The 18,331-nt window shown below is 59.4% G+C and overlaps 1 protein-coding gene across 13 annotated transcripts in view; it reads left to right on the top strand.

The window, feature by feature from the left end:
• The window catches only part of CTBP1 (C-terminal binding protein 1), a 38,781-nt gene extending 21,341 nt beyond the window's left edge, over positions 1-17,440 (top strand). For 7 of the 13 annotated variants that reach the window (XM_055111115.2, XM_034958162.4, XM_034958156.4 and 4 more), the window contains 7 exons: positions 1,301-1,445; positions 3,643-3,849; positions 12,716-12,930; positions 14,407-14,537; positions 15,275-15,402; positions 15,850-15,967; positions 16,457-17,440. In XM_055111115.2, the coding sequence (XP_054967090.1) occupies positions 1,301-1,445; positions 3,643-3,849; positions 12,716-12,930; positions 14,407-14,537; positions 15,275-15,402; positions 15,850-15,967; positions 16,457-16,640 (1,128 nt within the window). In that variant the 3' untranslated portion in view covers positions 16,641-17,440. Of the gene's footprint in view, positions 1-1,300; positions 1,446-3,642; positions 3,850-12,715; positions 12,931-14,406; positions 14,538-15,274; positions 15,403-15,849; positions 15,968-16,453 lie in introns of all 13 variants that reach the window. The other 6 variants (XM_063603663.1, XM_057302017.2, XM_034958155.3 and 3 more) reach the window with 1 other exon arrangement.
• The last annotated feature ends 891 nt before the right edge of the window (positions 17,441-18,331 follow it).

Raw genomic sequence — 18,331 nt, 5'->3', positions numbered from 1 at the left:
CTGCGGTCCAGCAACCCAGGCACTGCCGCCCGGGATCCACAGGCTCCATGCTCGGCAGGAAGGGAGGGAAAGACGCCACCTAGGCCCCGGCAACCTCTGTGCTGAGCCTGCGCTGTTGATCCGTCAGGAGTACCTGGGGCCCCGCTGGACAGGTGGTGGGTGGGAGTCATGTCCACATGGGAGGCTCACTGGTGTCTCCCGGGACTCGGACATGCCCACGTGGACGAGGCCTGCGCGTCCTGGTGTCCTCAGCCACGGCTGTTCGCACAGAGCATCTCTGCACCCATGGGTGGGCGTTGTCATGCACGGGAGTGTGGGATGGACATTTGCGGGTGGATGTGTTTGGGTGTGGGTGGACACGCAGGTGGTGCACACACATCCCCACCCTGTGCCCAGTGCTGCACCTGGTTCTTCGGCCTAGGGCACTTCCTCCACCTGTGTGCCTCTGCACCCCACACTGCCCCTGCCCTCCCTGGGCTGGGGGTAACTGGGAGCCCTTGGCAGGGTGGGGTTGGCTGTGACCACAGCGATGCCATGTACTGGCTGAGTGGAGGCGCCAGGGTTGGGCTGCTGTGCTGTGTGCCAGGTCTGCGTTCATGGGAGCTGTTCCGGTCTAAGATTTGTCATGGAAACTGAAATTAAAAACGTGACTGTTGTGAACACTGCTCAGACCCAAGCCTCGCCAGCCAGGGACAGCATTTCTGGGCAGGTTCTTGGGCGACACGGGGGCAGTGCATGCTCCTGTGGATGTATCCTTACGGCTGGGTGGCGTCTGCCTGCCTCCGCCCACGTGCTTGTGTGCCGCGGGGACTTACCACTTTCTACCTGCATCCCCGGGCCTGCAGGTCTCAGGTTCCCTGGCCGCCCCACCCAGCTGCACCTGCTCAGTGTCCTTTCTGGGTGTGGCCGCACCCCCCTCCTGTGTCCTCGCCTGGCAGGACCCCATTTCTTCCACAAGGCTGAGCAGAGTCTCAGGGTGGGGCGCACGCTCAAAAGGAAACATCTCAGCCACCACAGTGGGGAGCGGGCAACTCTGACCAGTGCCGGCCTGCAGCCTACATGCGGCTGAGGAGGCTGCGGTGGGAATTGCTGGGACTCAGGACGCCTGGGCAGAGGTTGAGGGGCCACGCATGGCGGGGAAGCATTCAGGTAGCCTCTCCCAGTGTCCGGGCTGGTGCTTGGGGAGCAAGCCTGAGGGCCACAGGCTAATTTCCCAGCCGGGCTCAGCCCCACCCCCGAAGGCCCAGCCCGAGGGTCTGCAGGTTCCGGGCTGAGCCTCTGTGCTTTCTCCTCGCTGCAGGTCCTGAACGAGGCTGTGGGGGCCCTGATGTACCACACCATCACGCTCACCAGGGAGGACCTGGAGAAGTTCAAAGCCCTCCGCATCATCGTCCGGATTGGCAGTGGTTTTGACAACATCGACATCAAGTCGGCCGGGGATTTAGGTAGGCCGGCTCCGAGTTCTCTCTTGTGCCCATTCATGCGAGCTCCGTCCCATCTTGCTTCGTCCATGGAGGCTTCACTGCCACACTGAGGGCTCCGTTGCACATCGCCTGGTGTGGCTGGCGGCGGTGTGTGGTCCCGTCTGGGGCCGGCATGAGGTTGCAGCCATTCTGTTCCTCACAGAGCCTCATCTCAGGGCACTTCCTCTCTTTTGGGCAGCAGGAAATCCAGCTGTGGCTTCACACAGGTCTGCATGCATGTCTGGCTGGTGCCCCTTGCTTGGGTACTGGGACCCTGGGGGTGAGGGCAGGGGCGTCAGTGTGTGGCTGTAATAGGGCTCATAGGTCTCTGTCCCGAGACACAGCGGGAACAGCAGCGTGTCGCAACCCAGTACATGTGCACTCAGCACACAGAACACACACGGAAGACGCACATCTGCACCCGTGCACGTGCAGTCAGCACATGGAACACGCACACTCATCTGCACCTGTGCACATGCACTCAGCACATGGATCACACACGCTCATCACACAGAACACATGCACCTCTGCTTGCGCACTCAGCATATGGAACACTCATAGAACACGCACGTCTGCACCCGTGCACCTACACACGCACATGGAACATGCACATGTGTCTGCATCCATGTACACTCATTAGAACAAACTTGGGGCGGTGCTTGGCCATCCTGCTTGGAGCGCACTTTCTGTTTTCTGCCAGGCTCGGTCTGTTTTTTCTCCTCCTCTCGATGCTGGTAACAGGCGAGGTTGTACCCTGCCCTTGCCCACAGTTGGCCAGCGCCTCACGGTTTTGCTTTCCTTTTCCTAGGATACAGCTTATGGCATTGCAAAATTGGAACCGTCTGTGTTCCTGCGGGGGACGCAGGTGGTGTCGGAAGCCATGCCTCCATCTGGGGGTCTCCTGCGCTGGCTTCAGCTGCTTCCGCCGGCGCCCATGGGCCAAACCTGTGTGCCAGCCTCCTCCCGCCTTTGTCTCTGCGGTGGCGTCCCAGGAAGGGCCGGCCGCGGTGTCGGGTGCAGGCCTGGGTGTGTGGTGTCGGGTGCAGGCCTGGTGCTTTTTGAGGGGTCCCTGCTGTTTACCATCTCTGTTACCCGTGGAGTTTCCCAGGCCTGGGCTCTGTTCTTCAGCCAGGGATGGTCTGGGGCACCCCTGGGATCTGGCCCACCCTCAGGAGGTCTTTGTTCCAATCTCGTGTGGCGCCTGGCTTGGCTCTCCCTCAGTCTCCCTTGTTTAACATTTTTACGTCCAAGTGAGTTGTGTCTAGGGGCTGTGCAGCCCCTGCCTGCGCCGCCCCACGTCAGGCCCTCTCCCGGCCCCCGGGACCCCTTGCGGAACCACACGGTCCTGTCCAGCTTCCGGGCCTATGAATGCAGCCCTGTCCTGGCCTCCTGCCCCCTCCTCCTCCCCAGGGAGACGGATGGCCAGTCGGACACAGGAATGCAATCATCCGGATGGGGTGGGAAGTGCCGTGCAGGGGAGGCCCTGGCCAGGGACAGGCCAGGGATGAGGGTAAATAGGCTCAGGGAGGGGCAGTGGCTGGGGAAGGGCCTGTCTCTGGGGACAAGGCCGGGAGCGGGGAGTAGGGGTCACACATGGGCCTGCCTGGCCACTCGGGAGAAATGGGATGGACTTGCTTTCCAGGAATGGCTCCAGCTTCAGTGTTACCGACTGCAGGGGTGGGGCATGGAGGGCGGAAGGGGCTGCGGGGCCCGGCTGGGCCTGGGGGAGGCCTGAGGACATGTGCGGATGTCCACGTAGGGTTGTGCAGGTGGGGCTGGCACCCAGATTCTGACCTGGCCACAGCCTCCCAGCTGGGTACCCCTGAGAGGAATCGGGGTGGCGAGGCGACGCGGGGAGACATCTCTTCCTGGGCTGCCAGCGCTGAGTTGAGAGGGGTCAGGGCAGCGCCTCACGCCCCAGCCCTACCACACACCGAGCAGTTGCTGTGCGTGTGCTGCCACGTGAACCTAACGTGGAGGTGGGGCTCCTGGAGTTGCTCTGTTGCGCCCGACCTGTGAGCAACGTGTTCATCTCGTGGCCTCCCGGGGTGGCCTTGGGGACACGGCCTTTGGCTTCTTCCTTGGGAAGCTTCAAACCCGCTCCAGCCCCGGCGGCCCCGGTGTCCTCCCGGAGGCTGGGCCCGGCCCGGGGGTGACCGCCGTGTCCTTGTCCCCACAGGCATCGCCGTCTGCAACGTGCCTGCAGCGTCTGTGGAGGAGACGGCCGACTCGACGCTGTGCCACATCCTGAACCTGTACCGGCGGGCCACCTGGCTGCACCAGGCGCTGCGGGAGGGCACACGAGTCCAGAGCGTCGAGCAGATCCGCGAGGTGGCGTCCGGCGCCGCCAGGATCCGCGGGGAGACCTTGGGCATCATCGGACTTGGTGCGTCGGCCGCGGCTCCGCGCCTGTGTCCCTCCCTGTGTCTGGCGCTGCCGCTCTTCAGCTGTGCCCAGGAGGAGAGGCCCGGGGCGGGGTGGGGCTGCTGCAGGTGTCGGTCCCAACCCAGGACAGGACTGAGTGCGCACAGGCACCAGGTCCCGGGAATCCCAGGCGTGTGCCCTACGTGCACGGACGTCACAGCACACGTGGGTCTCACACAGGCACACACAGATAACGTACACGGATGCCACAGCACACACAGCCTCACACAGACATCACAGCACACGTGGGTCTCATGGGCACACGCAGATAACACGGACATCACAGCACTCACATGGGCTTTATGGGCACACATAACACACGGATGTCACAGTACACAGGCTCACACAGACATCAGAGCACACACATGGTCTCACACTGGCCTGCATGGAGGTCACAGCACACAGGGCCTGCACAGATATCACACACAACACCACAGCACACATGTGGGACTCACACAGACATCATGGCACACACAGACATCACACACGGATGTCACAGTACACATACTCACATACTGGCCTGCACGGATGTCACAGATGCCACAGCACACATGTGGGCCTCACAGACATCACAGTATACATGACCTCACGGGCGCACACAGACATCACACATGGACATCACAGCACACACATGGGCCGCACGGGGACATACAGATGTCACAGCACACACGGGTATCACATGGCACACATGGGCACCACACATGGATATCACACCATACACATGACCTCACATGGACACACATTGATGTCAGTCATGGGCACGTACGCAGATAGATGCGGGCATACGTGTGGGCACACACGTCAACCACGGTCTAGCACGTGCTCGCCCCTTGAGTCCCCTGGAGGTGGCTGTGTAGATCCTGCTGGGGCCGGGGTTCGGGCAGCCGTGGGCTTCCTCCGCGGTCACCAGCAGCTGCCCCTGGCGCTGGCCCTATCCCCGGGGAGTGGTTTGCCTTTCAGTGACCCCTCGCTCTTCATTTGCCCACTCGCTTGGCAGCCGCCTATCCTGGGCCCAGCACTGTCCTGGGTCCGGCATGCAGTGGTGAACAGGCCCCACACAGCCAGGCCCAGGTTGAGCTCAGAGCGGCAAGCGTGTGCATGTTTGTGCACGTGTGTGTGTGCGTGTGTGAGATCCTGGGAGTAGAGCCATGTCTTAAGGGAAAGTAGAGCTGGGAGAGGCCAGGTGAGGAGCCCCGTGAGGGAGGGGGGAGCATCTGGGCGGGGCCCAGGTGTGGGGTGGGAAGGTGCTCCCTGAGAGGGTGGGCGGGGGTGGTGTACCTTTTCTGAAGACCCCCTGGACACCTTGGCCCAGGTGCCTATCTCCCCAGATCGCGGGTTCCTCAGGAGGCCCCGTGGGGATGCAAGGGCCTTGCCATGCCAGGGACTCCCCTTGACCGGCCGGCCCCCCGCTTCCCAAACATCCAGGCAGCCCACTCCTGCTGACCGCTGTCCTTGTCCCGCCAGCGTTTGGGGAATCGGACATTTCGGGTGGTCTCGGTGAGGCGGCCACACCTAGGTTAGTGGGAGAGGTTGGTTCACGGATGTGCATGGAACACGTGCCTGTCTCTTCCTGGACACGTCTCTCACGGTCTTGCTGGTGCCCCCACCAGGACCCCAGGGCTGGCTGGAGCCTGTGAGGATCCCAGAGCCCTGAGGTGCCTGTTCCTCATACCTCTGCCCGTCTGAGGCCTGGGCGGCCCCTCCTATCTCAGGGCCATGGCCCGCATGTGTGGTTTGTTGAAGGAGGGGAGGAGGGAGGGTGGGCAGGAAGCCCAGGTGGGGGCAGAGGTCGGGAGGGGCTGGGGACTCGGGGCTCTGTGGACCTTCAGCTCCGTGGGCTGCCTGCTGGCCTTGTCCAGGGGCGGCGCCTCCGCTGTCTCCAGAGCAAGCCCACAGGACGGGAGGCGCCTCATGTGTGCCTTGCCTGCAGGTCACCGCCTGTCCTGCAGCCACAGGTCTGACACCTCACCTGAGGTGTACGAGGGACTGTGGGATGTGGGGGGGTATGGGCTGTGTCTGTGTGGCCAGGGATGTCTGTAGTTCCCCTGGTAAGAGTAGGTGGGTGTGCTGCCTCCAGAGTCACGTGTCCTGTCTCTCCTGGGGTCGGGGTCTGTGGTCCCGGCCCTGAAGGCCCCGGGCCCTTCCCGTGGCCACTCTATGAGGCCTGAGGGCGGCGCCTTCCCAGGCTGATTGTGGAGCTGGGCCCAACCAGCCCCTCCCAGGGCCCCGTGCTGAGTGGGGGTTGGAGCACCCAGGTCGGGATGCCCTCAGAGGGTAGGGCTGTGGCCACCCCGTTCGTTAAGGTCCCCACCTGCCAGGGCCCCCGCCCAGGCCTGGCCTGAGGAGTGTGGGTGGGGACTGCAGGGGCGGGGACGCCGGCGTCCTGGGGAGTGCAGGGTGGACCTGGCAGGTTGTGGGGGTTTACCATGGGCGTTCTGCCCTGCACTGGCCCAGGTCGGCCTGTGGGCTCTCGGGCAGCCCCCGTGCACTGGCCCAGGTCGTCCTGTGGGCTCTCAGGCAGGCCCCCCTGGAGCTGCTGGGGGGCAGCTGCTTCCCTGGCTCTCGGCACGGGCCCCTCTGTCTGTGGTGATCTCGTGATGACCCAGGCCAGGTCAGCGCTCCCTCGGCCTCGGGAGCTGAGGAGAGCAGTTCTGTCCTTAGGGACACAAGCCCCCTGACGCTGCAGCCTCTACCTTGTGGACGGGACCCCTACCCCACCCCGGCTGCCCACCTGGCCCCGTTGACTGCAGAACACTTGCGTCCCGTCCCCCGCCCCGCCCCTCGCCCTTGTCCCTGAGCCCCATCCCCACCCTCTGTGGAAGAGCCTCATGCTCCAGGCGGGGCCGGTGCTGGGCACCAGCCACTCAGGCTCTCCCAGGGTGTGCATGTCCCCATCTGCCCTCTGCTGTGCACACCCTGTGTCTGGGTTGTTCTTAGCGTGGAATCCGCGTGTGTGGTGGCTACAGGAATGTGGAAGCCCTGGGCAGCGTGTGGCTCACGGTGTTGGTGCCACTCGGCGCAGACGAGGGGGCGGCCGCTTCCTCTGCTCTATGAGGCTCTGGTGCCCGTGACTTACATCTCCTTCTTGTTTTTTTCTTTCCTCCCTCCTTCCCTTCCTTCCTTCCTTCTGAAAAATGCACTGTCTTAGGTGCACACAGGAAAACATTGTACACATTCACACCCAAGAACCCACCAGCACGTCGACAGAGCAGGCTCCTGCACACAGACAGCTCCCTCGGGCCCCCTTCTCCCGTGGCGGCCCCGCGACAACCCTGCGAGGACCCGGGTCCCACTTCCTAGAGCAGAGGGCCTTCCTCGGCTCTGCCGAGGTGGGATCACGGGCACGCAGCCTTCTGTGTCCGCCTCCTGTCAGTCGGGGTGATGCCTCTGGGTCTCACCTGTGTTATCACACGACCCAGCAGTTTCTGATAACGGTTCCATCACGTGAACACAGCAGGATTTGCTTCTCCAGACTCTTGGTGATGCATTTTCTAAGTTTTTGGCTAATATTACAAACAAAACTTGTGTGAACACATTTCTGCCCGTCTTTTTTGTGCACATAGACTCACGTCTCTTGGGTTTGTACCTAGGAGTGGAATTTCTGAGTCCCAGAGCACGACATTGTTTCGCCTGGAAGGAGTCGCTGTTCTTCAGGCAGGGGCGCGGCGTCATGCTCCGGCAGCCGCGTATCCTTGCCAGCACTCTGTGTCATTCTAGCCCTTCCAGCAGGTATTTTGTGATATTTTAATTTTAACCTACAGTTTCCTGATAACTGAGGAGGCTGAGCACCTCTTTGTGCCCTTGGCCACTCGGAGCGCCTCCGGCCGTCTTTTTCGTGTTGGTTACGAAGCCCTCACGTGGTCTGCGTCAGGTTCTTGTCAGATCGACATGCACTGTGGATATTTTCATAATTTCAAAATTTTTGTTTTTTCTTGTTTACGAATCTCAGGCCGTGGCTTGACTTTTCACTTTCTTGACATCTCTCTGTGACGAGAACACGTTTTCAGTTTTTATGAAGCCCAGCATATCACCCGTTTTTTAGGTGAATACCTTTTGTGTCCTGAGGAATCTGTTTACCCCAGGGTCATCCGGGTAACAGGTTCTCTGTGTTTTCTTCTGGAAGCTTCTACCTCTAGGTCCAGGGTCTCCTGGGCTGCCACTCACACGTGGTGTGAGGCTGGGGTGGTGGCCCACCCTTTCCCGGGATGGCAGGTCGCTGCGGCACGATGCGCCAAGGAGCCCCCCTTCCGGTTGGCTTGGCTCCTCTGTGGAAAGGCAGTTGGCCACATGTGAGTGGGTCCGTCTGGACTCTTCTGTTCCGTGGACCTGTTTTTCTTCCCTTTCTCCCGTGTGACGCTGTCTGCACGGCTGTGAGCCTTGAGATCCTCTACCATGTTCTTGACGAGGGTCTTGGCTGTTTTAGGTCCTGCTGTGCATTTCCGTTTCCATTCTGGAATCAGCTCATCAATTTTCATTTTGTTGAGTCCTTAAAATCAGTTTTGGGAATGCTGACTTCCTAATAATATTGAACCTTCGGACATAAATATGATCTCTCCATTTATTTTAACTTTTCTTAACGGTGTTTCGTCGTTATCAGTAGAAGGTTTCCACGTAGTTCATTAAGTTTATTGTTAGGCATTTGGCATTTGTAATGCTGTTATCAATGTTTAATTCTTTTTTTCTTTTTTTCTTTTCTTTTTTTTTTTTTTTTTTTGGAGACAGTCTCGCTCTGTTGCCCAGGCTGGAGTACAGTGGCGTGATTTCGGCACACTGCAATCTCTACCCTTTTTTTTTGAGACAGAGTCTCACTCTGTTGCCAGGCTGGAGTACAGTGGCATGATCTCGGCTCACTGCAACCTCCACTTCCTGGGTTCAAGCAATTCTCCTGCCTCAGCCTCCTGAGTAGCTGGGATTACAGGCACACGCCACCACACCTGGCTAATTTTTGTATTTTTAGTAGAGACAAGTTTTTGCCATGTTGGCCAGGCTCGAACTCCTGACTTCAAGTGATCCACCCATCTTGGCCTCCCGAAGTGTTGGGATTACAGGCATGAGCCACTGTGCCCGGCCTAATTGTTTCTTGACGGTTGGTTATTAGTAGGTAGAAATACACTTGAGTTTTGTAAACCAACCTCATATCCCACAGCGTTCTAAATTCTCCATGTTAGGCCGGGTGCAGTGGCTTGTGCCTGTTATCCTAGTGCGTTATGAGGCCGAGGCCGGAGGATCACCAGGAGTTAGAGACCAGCCTGGATGGCGTAATGAGACCTGCCTCTGCCAAAAACAGATTCTCTTGAATTTTCTCTTGGACACACTGCTGTGTCATCTGCAGATAAACACAGATTTACATTTTCCTTTCTGATCTCTGTACCTTTTATTTCTTTAATTTCTTTATTTTTGCCTTTTTGCATTAGCTACAATCATCAGCAGCAGTGACTGTGGGTGTTACCGTGTTGATGCGGGAGAAAAAGTTTCTGACATTTCACCATTAAGTAGGACGTTTCCTGTTGGTCTTTTTGTGGTCTAATTAATTGGTCTGATGTTGAGGCAGCCATCCCAGCTCTTTTGATCAGTGTTTGTGTGGTATGTCTTTTTTCATCCTTTTAATTTCAGCTTATCTCTGTTCTTATATTCATTCATTCAGAGACAAGGTCTTGCTCTGTCACTCGGGCTGGAGTGTGGTGGTGCGGTCACGGCTCACTGCAGCCTTGAGCTCTGGGGCTCAAGAGATCCTCTTGCCTTAGCCTCCGAAGTAGTTAGGACTATAGGTGCGTGCCACTGCAATTTTTTAAAATTAATTGTTATTATTATTATTATTATTTTTTGGTAGAGACAAAGTCTTGCTGTGTTGCTCAGGATGGTCTTGAACTCCTGGGCTCAAGTGGTCACCCTGCCTTGGCCTCCCAAAGTGCTGGGATTACGGGTGTGAGCCACGGCGCCTGACTTCTGTCTTTTATGTTTAAAGTGTGTCTGTTATTAATAGTATAGAGTTCCTCTTTCTTTTTTCAGTCTGACGGTCTTTGCCTCTTGAGTGTTCAGTTCATTTATTTTTAGTGTAATTGCTGATGATTTGGATTTCGGTGTCATCTGGCTACGTGTTTTCTGTTCATCCTTGTTTTTCCTTTCTGGCCTTCTTTTATATTAATCAGGTGTTAAATGATTCCTTGCATCTGTTGTTGGTTTTTAACCTATACTCTGCTTAGTGATCGTGTTTAGTTTTACTTTAGAGATTAGGATACGCCTTCATAACTCACTGCCACCCAGCATAACCTGTGAAGACTCGTCCAGGGCGGCCAGAGGCCCGCGGTGGCTCCTCTCACCCTCGGGCCGATTTTCCACGTCTATTATGCAGAAAACCATACAAGAAGCTATTAGTCATGAGTCTGTCAAGAAATTTTTCAGCAATTTTTCTTTTGAATATCAACCGACACATCCACCCTTTCTGCCTTGTTTATCCCGCCCCCGATTCTGGCTGTCCTCGGGCGTCACGTTCCTGTAGCCTAAAGACTGTCTTAGAAATGTGGCTCACCAGTGACCGATTCCTTTTGCTTTTCTTTGTCTGAAAATGTGTTGCCCTTTTTTTTTTTTTTTGTGGAAGATAGTCTTGCTCTGTCGCCCATTCTGGAGTGCAGTGGCACGATCTCGGCTCACTGCAGCCTCTGCTTCCCAGGTTCACGCCATTCTCCTGCCTCAGCCTCCCGAGTAGCTGGGACTACAGGCGCCCGCCACCACGTCCGGCTAATTTTTGTATTTTTAGTAGAGACGGGGTTTCACCATGTTGGCCAGGCTGGTCTCGAACTCCTGACCTTGTGATCCGCCCACCTCAGCCTCCCAAAGTGCTGGGATTACAGGCATCAGCCACCAAGGCCTGTTCTTTAAAATTTATTTTTTAAATTCTTTTCTCTCTGCTTCTGTTTGGATGCCATCTGCTGACTTTGAGCCCCTCCCTTCAAGCTCCCGATCCTTTTCTTGCAGTTAGCTTTGTCCAGGGAGTTCCGTTTCAGAGGGTTGTTTTCGTTCTGGAATTTCTATGTGGTTCTTTCTAGAGTTACCATTCATCTTCCGGAAGCCTCCATTTTTCTGCTGTTGACATCCACACTTGTTGTCATCTCTGAGCATGTTTATAGTAGTTATTAAGAGCTTTTGCTGGCTGATTCTAGCCTGGGTCATCTGTGGGTCTCTCCGCTTCTAGTGTTCTAATTAGAAGCTACATCTTCCTGTCTCTTCACCTGCATCATCATAATTTCTTATCATAAGCCAGACATCATGTGGAAAAGAATGGCAGAGACAAAAGTGAAGAATTGTCTCGCCCCGAACAGCCGCTGCTCTCCCGTGTCAGGCGTGGCCGGCGCCGGCCCGCGGCTTTAGCTGGTTTTCGCCACCGGCAGCCTGACTTCCAGGGCTTTGTGTTGTGCGCAGTGGGAAACAGCGTGTCGTCCGCCTTCTGCGCTGTGGGAGACGCCTTTCTCTGTGTCTGCCTGTGTTCTCTTCCTGCCCATTCGGTGGGATCCCTGGCAGGGGACGTTGACAGACGGGGGCTGTTCTGCACCTGGGGAGCTGCCCGGGTACTCCGGCCGTGGCTGCAACCCTCAGAACTGCTGCTCCCACCTCCGCCTGCCGAGCCCTCCTCCCTCCTGCAGCAGCCTCGTCCCTGGGGATGGAAGGAGCCACCATGTTCCTTCTCGTAGAACAGGCGCCTCCCTTTCTAGGATGTAGTGCGTTTAGACGGTCCTCAGCTCTTCTGACTGGCCTCCCAGCCTCCCCCAGGCCTCTTCCCAGAGTGGGGGTCCCCTGGGCGTTTGGGCCACGTCCGGCCACCCTGTGTGCCTGGCGGTCTGGTCTCCTTGGCCCTCAGGCCGCCGCGGGCCCCTCGCACGTGTTGTTCCAGCTCTCTGGCTCCCTTCCTGTCCCCTTATGTCTCCAGCAAGCTTGGTCTTCTCAGGGAGGCCTGCCCTGGCTGCCGCCTTTGAAACTGCGCCCACTTCCCACCCACCCCGGCGCTCAACCTGCTTCCTTCCTGTGTAGCGGTTCCCTCTGAGGCAATGCAGGAGACACCACGTTCACGGGCTTGGGGTCCTGTGTCCTTTGCAGCCATGTCTGGGCTTCTGGGCTTCTGGGGTCCTGTGTCCTTTGCAGCCATGCTGTTGGCTCACAGTGGGCACGAGCACCCTGCAGACCCTTCCCCGAGGAGGAGCCGGCCCCAGCCAGACACGGTGGCTCAAGCTCCACGGCTCCTGTGCTGGGACCCGTGCCAGCCTCGGACTGCTGGGCTGGGGGCAGGCACGTCTGCCTGGGATGGCTTTCTCTGCCGCTCCACTCGAAGGGGACAGGACCTGAGCCCAGCGGGGCCTCCCTGATCTGGAAGGTTCCCTCATGCCCCCTTTGCCGTCTCCACGTAGTGGTGGCTGGAATTGAGATGCCGGAGACATTGATGGGTGGATCGAAAGGCCAGCGGAGGGGCCTGGGCACATAGGGCATGTGTTGGGTGGGTGGAGACCCACTGACCGGTCCGTTTGACACTGAGTGGTTCATGTCACGTCCTGTGGACAGGCTGCAGGGGAGTGGTGTGGCTGGCAGCTGGTGTGGGCCGAGGGGCTAGTGTGCCCTTTCCACCCCTGTGCATCGCCTCCGCCTTGGCAGTGGGCGCGTTGGAGTGGGCATGGAGCGCTCGTGTGGAGCGGGCGTGGGCACCTTGGTTTGACCACAGCTGGTGTCATCCTTGGCAGATGGTCAAACTGAGGCACAGAGGCCACTCCAACCCTAGCGTTCGGGACCGGCCTCCCGGCCACGGGTGAGAAGGGTCTCACACTGTGTCTTGACGCCACCAGGTCGCGTGGGGCAGGCAGTGGCGCTGCGGGCCAAGGCCTTCGGCTTCAATGTGCTCTTCTACGACCCTTACTTGTCGGATGGCGTGGAGCGGGCGCTGGGGCTGCAGCGTGTCAGCACCCTGCAGGACCTGCTCTTCCACAGCGACTGCGTGACCCTGCACTGCGGCCTCAACGAGCACAACCACCACCTCATCAACGACTTCACCGTCAAGCAGGTGCGTGGAGCCGGGGACACAGGACTCTCCTTCTGCGGGGCAGGTACAGGTGGGGGTGTCAGGCAGGTCCCTCCCAGCAGCCATCTGCACCTGGGCAAGACCCTGCCTTCAGCAAACCACATGGTGGTGGCTGCCAGCACTGCTGGGGGAAGCCCTGTCTGCCCAGACAGCGTTTTCTGTGTTCTGAGTTCTACTCAGGACATCTAAAATACTCTCTGGACAAGACAGAACCTCATACCTTTGAACACCAAATTCCCCTGAAGCCCTTGCTGCTGTCACAGTGGGGACAGATGCTGCTACCTGGGGGCGTTGGGTCGGCCCTTGTGACTTCCGTGCTGCCAGGTTCAGGTTTCACATCTGCAGCTGGAATGGGCTGTGCTCAGGTCGGCCTCTGACATCTGCAGCTGGAACGGGCTGTGCTCAGGTCGGCCTCTGCCTCAGCACAGCTCGCAGTGCAGCCTCAGCCCTGTGTTCCCCTTGAGTGGGTGGAGCTGGGGATGGCTGCCTCCCACTGGCTCCAGGCCCTTCAGGGAGTCATCGTGTGTGCACATTGATGTGTGTGTATGTGGGCAAGTTTGCGTGGGTGCATTTGTCTGCATGTTTGTATGAGCTTATATGTATGTGCATGTGTGTACACACGTGTCAGAGGCCACCTGCCCACTCTAGCTGCCCCAGCAGCCTGTAGCCACAAGGAGGATGAGGCCAGGTTCCCGCTGCCCCTTCCTTTGTTCACAGAGTCAGTGGGTTTGGAGCCTTCTAGGGGACAGGGTGTGGCACGTGGATGCTGGTCAGAGCCCTGCCGTCCCCGAGGACCTTGGGTGTGAGGCTTTAATGGGCAGCAGTGCACCAAAGAAAAGCCACCGTGACCTGCCCAGCTGTCAGCCAAGCACCGTGGCTGGGTGGACTTCTTGGAATGAAATGGGGGGGCTGCAGGAAAGCCCTGGCCACGAAGCCGAGGGAGAGCCACCCCCAGGGCTTTTTGCAAAAGTGCATGAAAAGCGAGCCTGTTCCGAAGACGGAGGCTCTGCTGCAGGCCCCGCTGGGGTTGGAGTCAAAGACCACGCCTCAGAACAGACGGCCCTGGGCTTTGCCGTCCCAGGGAGTCCCACCTCGTGGGCTGAGGCCCTGCCTGGGGGAGGCTGGGCTGGAGGGGACCCAGAAAAGGGGTACCACAGGGGGACCAAGCCAGGAGCCCCCGCCCAGTCCTCAGCTCAGGGCTTGGGCAGGAGGGTGGAGCTCTCTAGGAGCTGTGGAGCCGTGCAGGTCTATACAGGGCCGATCCTCAGCCAGCCTGTCAGGGCCGTGGTGCAGCACGCCCGAGGCCTTCAGTCCTAGCGCCGTGGTGAGCCCAGGGTGGGGCTGGGAAGGGGCTAGGGAGCTGGGCCTTCCCAACGGCATGCGTGACCACCTTGCTTCCCTGGCTGCCCGCCCTGTGCGGATCCCTGACTGGGCCTGGCCTGTCCTTATGTCTTCTAGATGAGACAAGGGGCCTTCCTGGTGAACACAGCCCGGGGCGGCCTGGTGGACGAGAAGGCGCTGGCCCAGGCCCTGAAGGAGGGCCGGATCCGCGGCGCGGCCCTGGATGTGCACGAGTCGGAACCCTTCAGGTGCCCCCACGGCCAGTGCCGCCCCCCTGCTCTTCCCTGTCCACCATCCTGCTGGCCTTGACCTCCAGACGGCGCCTCTGCCAGGCCGGACACTTGCCTGTACTCAGGCCTCTCGCTGGCCAGCAGTGGGGGAGTTTGCCGCCCGCTGCGGGGTGAGGATGGAGCCACGGGCTCTAGGCCTGCCTTGCCTCGGTCCTGTGAGGGGCTGCTCAACCTCCTCAGCCCTTCTTTGGGCAGGGCTCCTGACCAGCCAGGAGAGAGTGAGGCCCCAGTGTCCGTGAGTGGTCCCCATGGGCCCTGGCCATGGAGTCATGGCATCCCGTCCAGACCTGCAGCCCCTACAGCGCCTTGGGACCCCAGGCAGCCCTGGGCTGGATGTTCAGCCGCAAGAGGAGACACCCCCACAGGGGCAGTATCAGCCTGCAGCTCCTGGGGCTACAGACCCTTCGGCTGGAAGGGGCCAGGCAGCATGTCCCCCCATCAGGGCTCCTCCCACGAGGGACTTGGAGATTAAATCCCTTGGGCTCCCACACCCGCCGCTGTCAGGAGCCCCTGGTGTGTCTGATGGTCCCGGGGCTGTGCTCTTGAGCTCAGCCAGCCTGCCAAGCAGAGCGGGGCCGTGGGGTCTGTGGTTCCCAGGCAGGGCCTCCCACAGGGGGTTCCAGTGCCCAGCCACCTCCCCCCCGTACCCAGCCACAGCACTCAGGCAGCACTGACCATGCCTGTGCTGTTCCCAGCTTTAGCCAGGGCCCCCTGAAGGATGCACCCAACCTCATCTGCACCCCCCATGCTGCATGGTACAGCGAGCAGGCGTCCATTGAGATGCGAGAGGAGGCGGCACGGGAGATCCGCAGAGCCATCACAGGTGGGCGTGGGGGCCGCTCGGTCAGGCCTGGGGGTCCCTTCCTGCCAGCCCCAGATGCTCATGGGCTCGCATCCGCCCGGCAGCCAGGCCCATGTTCTGCCAGCTCAGGGCCCGTGGTGCTCTCACTGCACCCCCAGCAGGGACCTCTAAGGCCAAAGTCAAGTTGAGCCCTGGCGTCGTGTCTTACACACAGGACCTGCTGGGAAGTTGCTGGGCTGAGCAGACAGGTCCCTCAGCAAGCTGGGCACGTGCTCTGGGCTGGGGGTCCCCACGCTGCAAGGGTGCCAGTGCCCAGAGAGACAGGACCCTGCCGTGCCTTGGGAGCCCCGGGGCTGAGAGGGAGGAGCACACTGCCAAGAATCCTGCTGCCCATGTCTTCAACCCAGTGGGCCACGCTCCTGGGGCCCCCTCAGAGCCACAGCTGTTCCTTCCTTCTGCATCTCCCAGGCCGGATCCCAGACAGCCTGAAGAACTGTGTCAACAAGGACCATCTGACAGCCGCCACCCACTGGGCCAGCATGGACCCTGCCGTCGTGCACCCTGAGCTCAATGGGGCTGCCTATAGGTGAGCAGGCCCGCTGGCCCAGAACAGCCTCCAGGAGGGCTCCAGGCTTCCCCTGGATCCCAGCACAGCCCCTGGTGGGAGGGGCGGCGTCTCCACTGACTGACCTGGAGGATCTGGGTAGAATTGGTAAGGCCAACCTCACCTGAAAGGCCCATGAGAACCAGGGCCTCTTGGAAGGAGCCTGGGCTGGGGTGGCCTTCAGGGCTCAGTGGACACAGGAGTGCTGTGGGCACGGGGCCTGTGGGAGGAGGGGGCTTTGGGTGAGGCGAAGACCTCATGTTCAAGTCACCTGGAGACACCAGGGCTCCCCTCCCCTGCCCTGAGAAGTAGCTGCCATAGGCAGGAACATCCGTGTAAAGGCCGGGATCCTTACCCTGACTGCTGGTCTTCCTGGAGAGGCCCCCTCGGTGCTGCCGATGCTAGGAGGGCAGGTGGGGCCCGGCCAGGCCGCCTACAGGTGGGCCTCACCGATGGACCCTCTCCCAGCAGGTACCCTCCGGGCGTGGTGGGCGTGGCCCCCACTGGCATCCCAGCTGCTGTGGAAGGTATCGTCCCTAGCGCCATGTCCCTGTCCCACGGCCTGCCCCCTGTGGCCCACCCGCCCCACGCCCCTTCTCCTGGCCAAACCGTCAAGCCCGAGGCGGATAGAGACCACGCCAGTGACCAGTTGTAGCCCGGGAGGAGCTCTCCAGCCTCGGCGCCTGGGCGGAGGGCCCGGAAACCCTCGGACCAGAGTGTGTGGAGGAGGCACCTGTGTGGCGGCCCTGGCACTGCAGAGACTGGTCCGGGCTGTCAGGAGGCGGGAGGGGGCAGCGCTGGGCCTCGTGTCGCTTGTCGTCGTCCGTCCTGTGGGCGCTCTGCCCTGTGTCCTTCGCGTTCCTCGTTAAGCAGAAGAAGTCAGTAGTTATTCTCCCATGAACGTTCTTGTCTGTGTACAGTTTTTAGAACATTACAAAGGATCTGTTTGCTTAGCTGTCAACAAAAAGAAAACCTGAAGGAGCATTCGGAAGTCAATTTGAGGTTTTTTTTTTTTGGTTTTTTTTTGTTTTTTTTTTGTATGTTGGAACGTGCCCCAGAATGAGGCAGTTGGCAAACTTCTCAGGACAATGAATCCTTCCCGTTTTTCTTTTTATGCCACACAGTGCATTGTTTTTTCTACCTGCTTGTCTTATTTTTAGAATAATTTAGAAAAACAAAACAAAGGCTGTTTTTCCTAATTTTGGCATGAACCCCCCCTTGTTCCAAATGAAGACGGCATCACGAAGCAGCTCCAAAAGGAAAAGCTTGGGCGGTGCCCAGCGTGCCCGCTGCCCATCGACGTCTGTCCTGGGGACGTGGAGGGTGGCAGCGTCCCCGCCTGCACCAGTGCCGTCCTGCTGATGTGGTAGGCTAGCAATATTTTGGTTAAAATCATGTTTGTGACTGTAACCATTTGTATGAATTATTTTAAAGAAATAAAAATCCTGGAAAGAGCCAGCGTGCCCAGCATCTGTTCTGGTGACTTTCATGAGGACACGGGTGAGCCTCAGTCCTGGCTCTGGTGACCTCCACGGCTCAGCTCAGCCTCTCTGAAGTGGGCGGCCTAAGAGAGACCCAGAGACAGTGCAATGGCAGGTTGGGCAGTGGTCTCTGTGTGTACCGCCCTCTGCCCACTGGGTCTGTGGGACGCTGTAGGGTCCTGGCTTGGAGGCGGCCTGCCCGAAGTGCCCCAGTGGGAGTGAAGCAGTGTGCCAGCCGGGCCGTTGTGTGGATGATGGTCTGACTGGCTGAGGTCCTGCCCCACTGCCCACCCCTCCCTTCTTGGCATAGCTCCCGCAGGCCGGCCTGCAACCTGGGAAGACTGTGGGCCACAGGAGGAAGGAAAGCAGATGTCAGGGCTGAGGAAGCTCCCCAGACCATGGGTCAGCCAGCCTGCGGAAATGGGCAAAAAAGCCAAAAGGGGTCATGCCTCACCTTGGCCCACAGCTGAGCCTGTTTACCGGCGTCCTCTTCAAAATCCCAGCCTCCTGGTTTCTCAGAGCTGCTTTTGGAAGCGTGGTCCATGCAAATCAGCAGAGTCCCAACTCATTTATGAGAAGGGGTTGCAGCGGGTCCAGGTAGCGCGAGGAGGGGCTGCAGCGGGTGCTGGGGGAATCCGAGGAGGGGCTGCAGCGGGTGCTGGGGGAATCCGAGGAGGGGCTGCAGCGGGTCCAGGTAATGCAAGGAGGGGCTGCAGCAGGTCCAGGCGGTGCAAGGAGGGGCTGCAGCAGGTCCAGGCGGTGCGAGGAGGGGCTGCAGCGGGTCCAGGTGGCGCGAGGAGGGGCTGCAGCGGGTCCAGGCGGTGCGAGGAGGGGCTGCAGCGGGTGCTGGGGGAATCCGAGGAGG

The sequence above is a fragment of the Pan paniscus genome, chromosome 3, assembly GCF_029289425.2.
Source record: "Pan paniscus chromosome 3, NHGRI_mPanPan1-v2.0_pri, whole genome shotgun sequence".
Lineage (NCBI taxonomy): Eukaryota > Metazoa > Chordata > Mammalia > Primates > Hominidae > Pan > Pan paniscus.
Note: the sequence above shows the minus strand (reverse complement) of the source record. Positions and strands in the feature narration are given on the sequence as shown.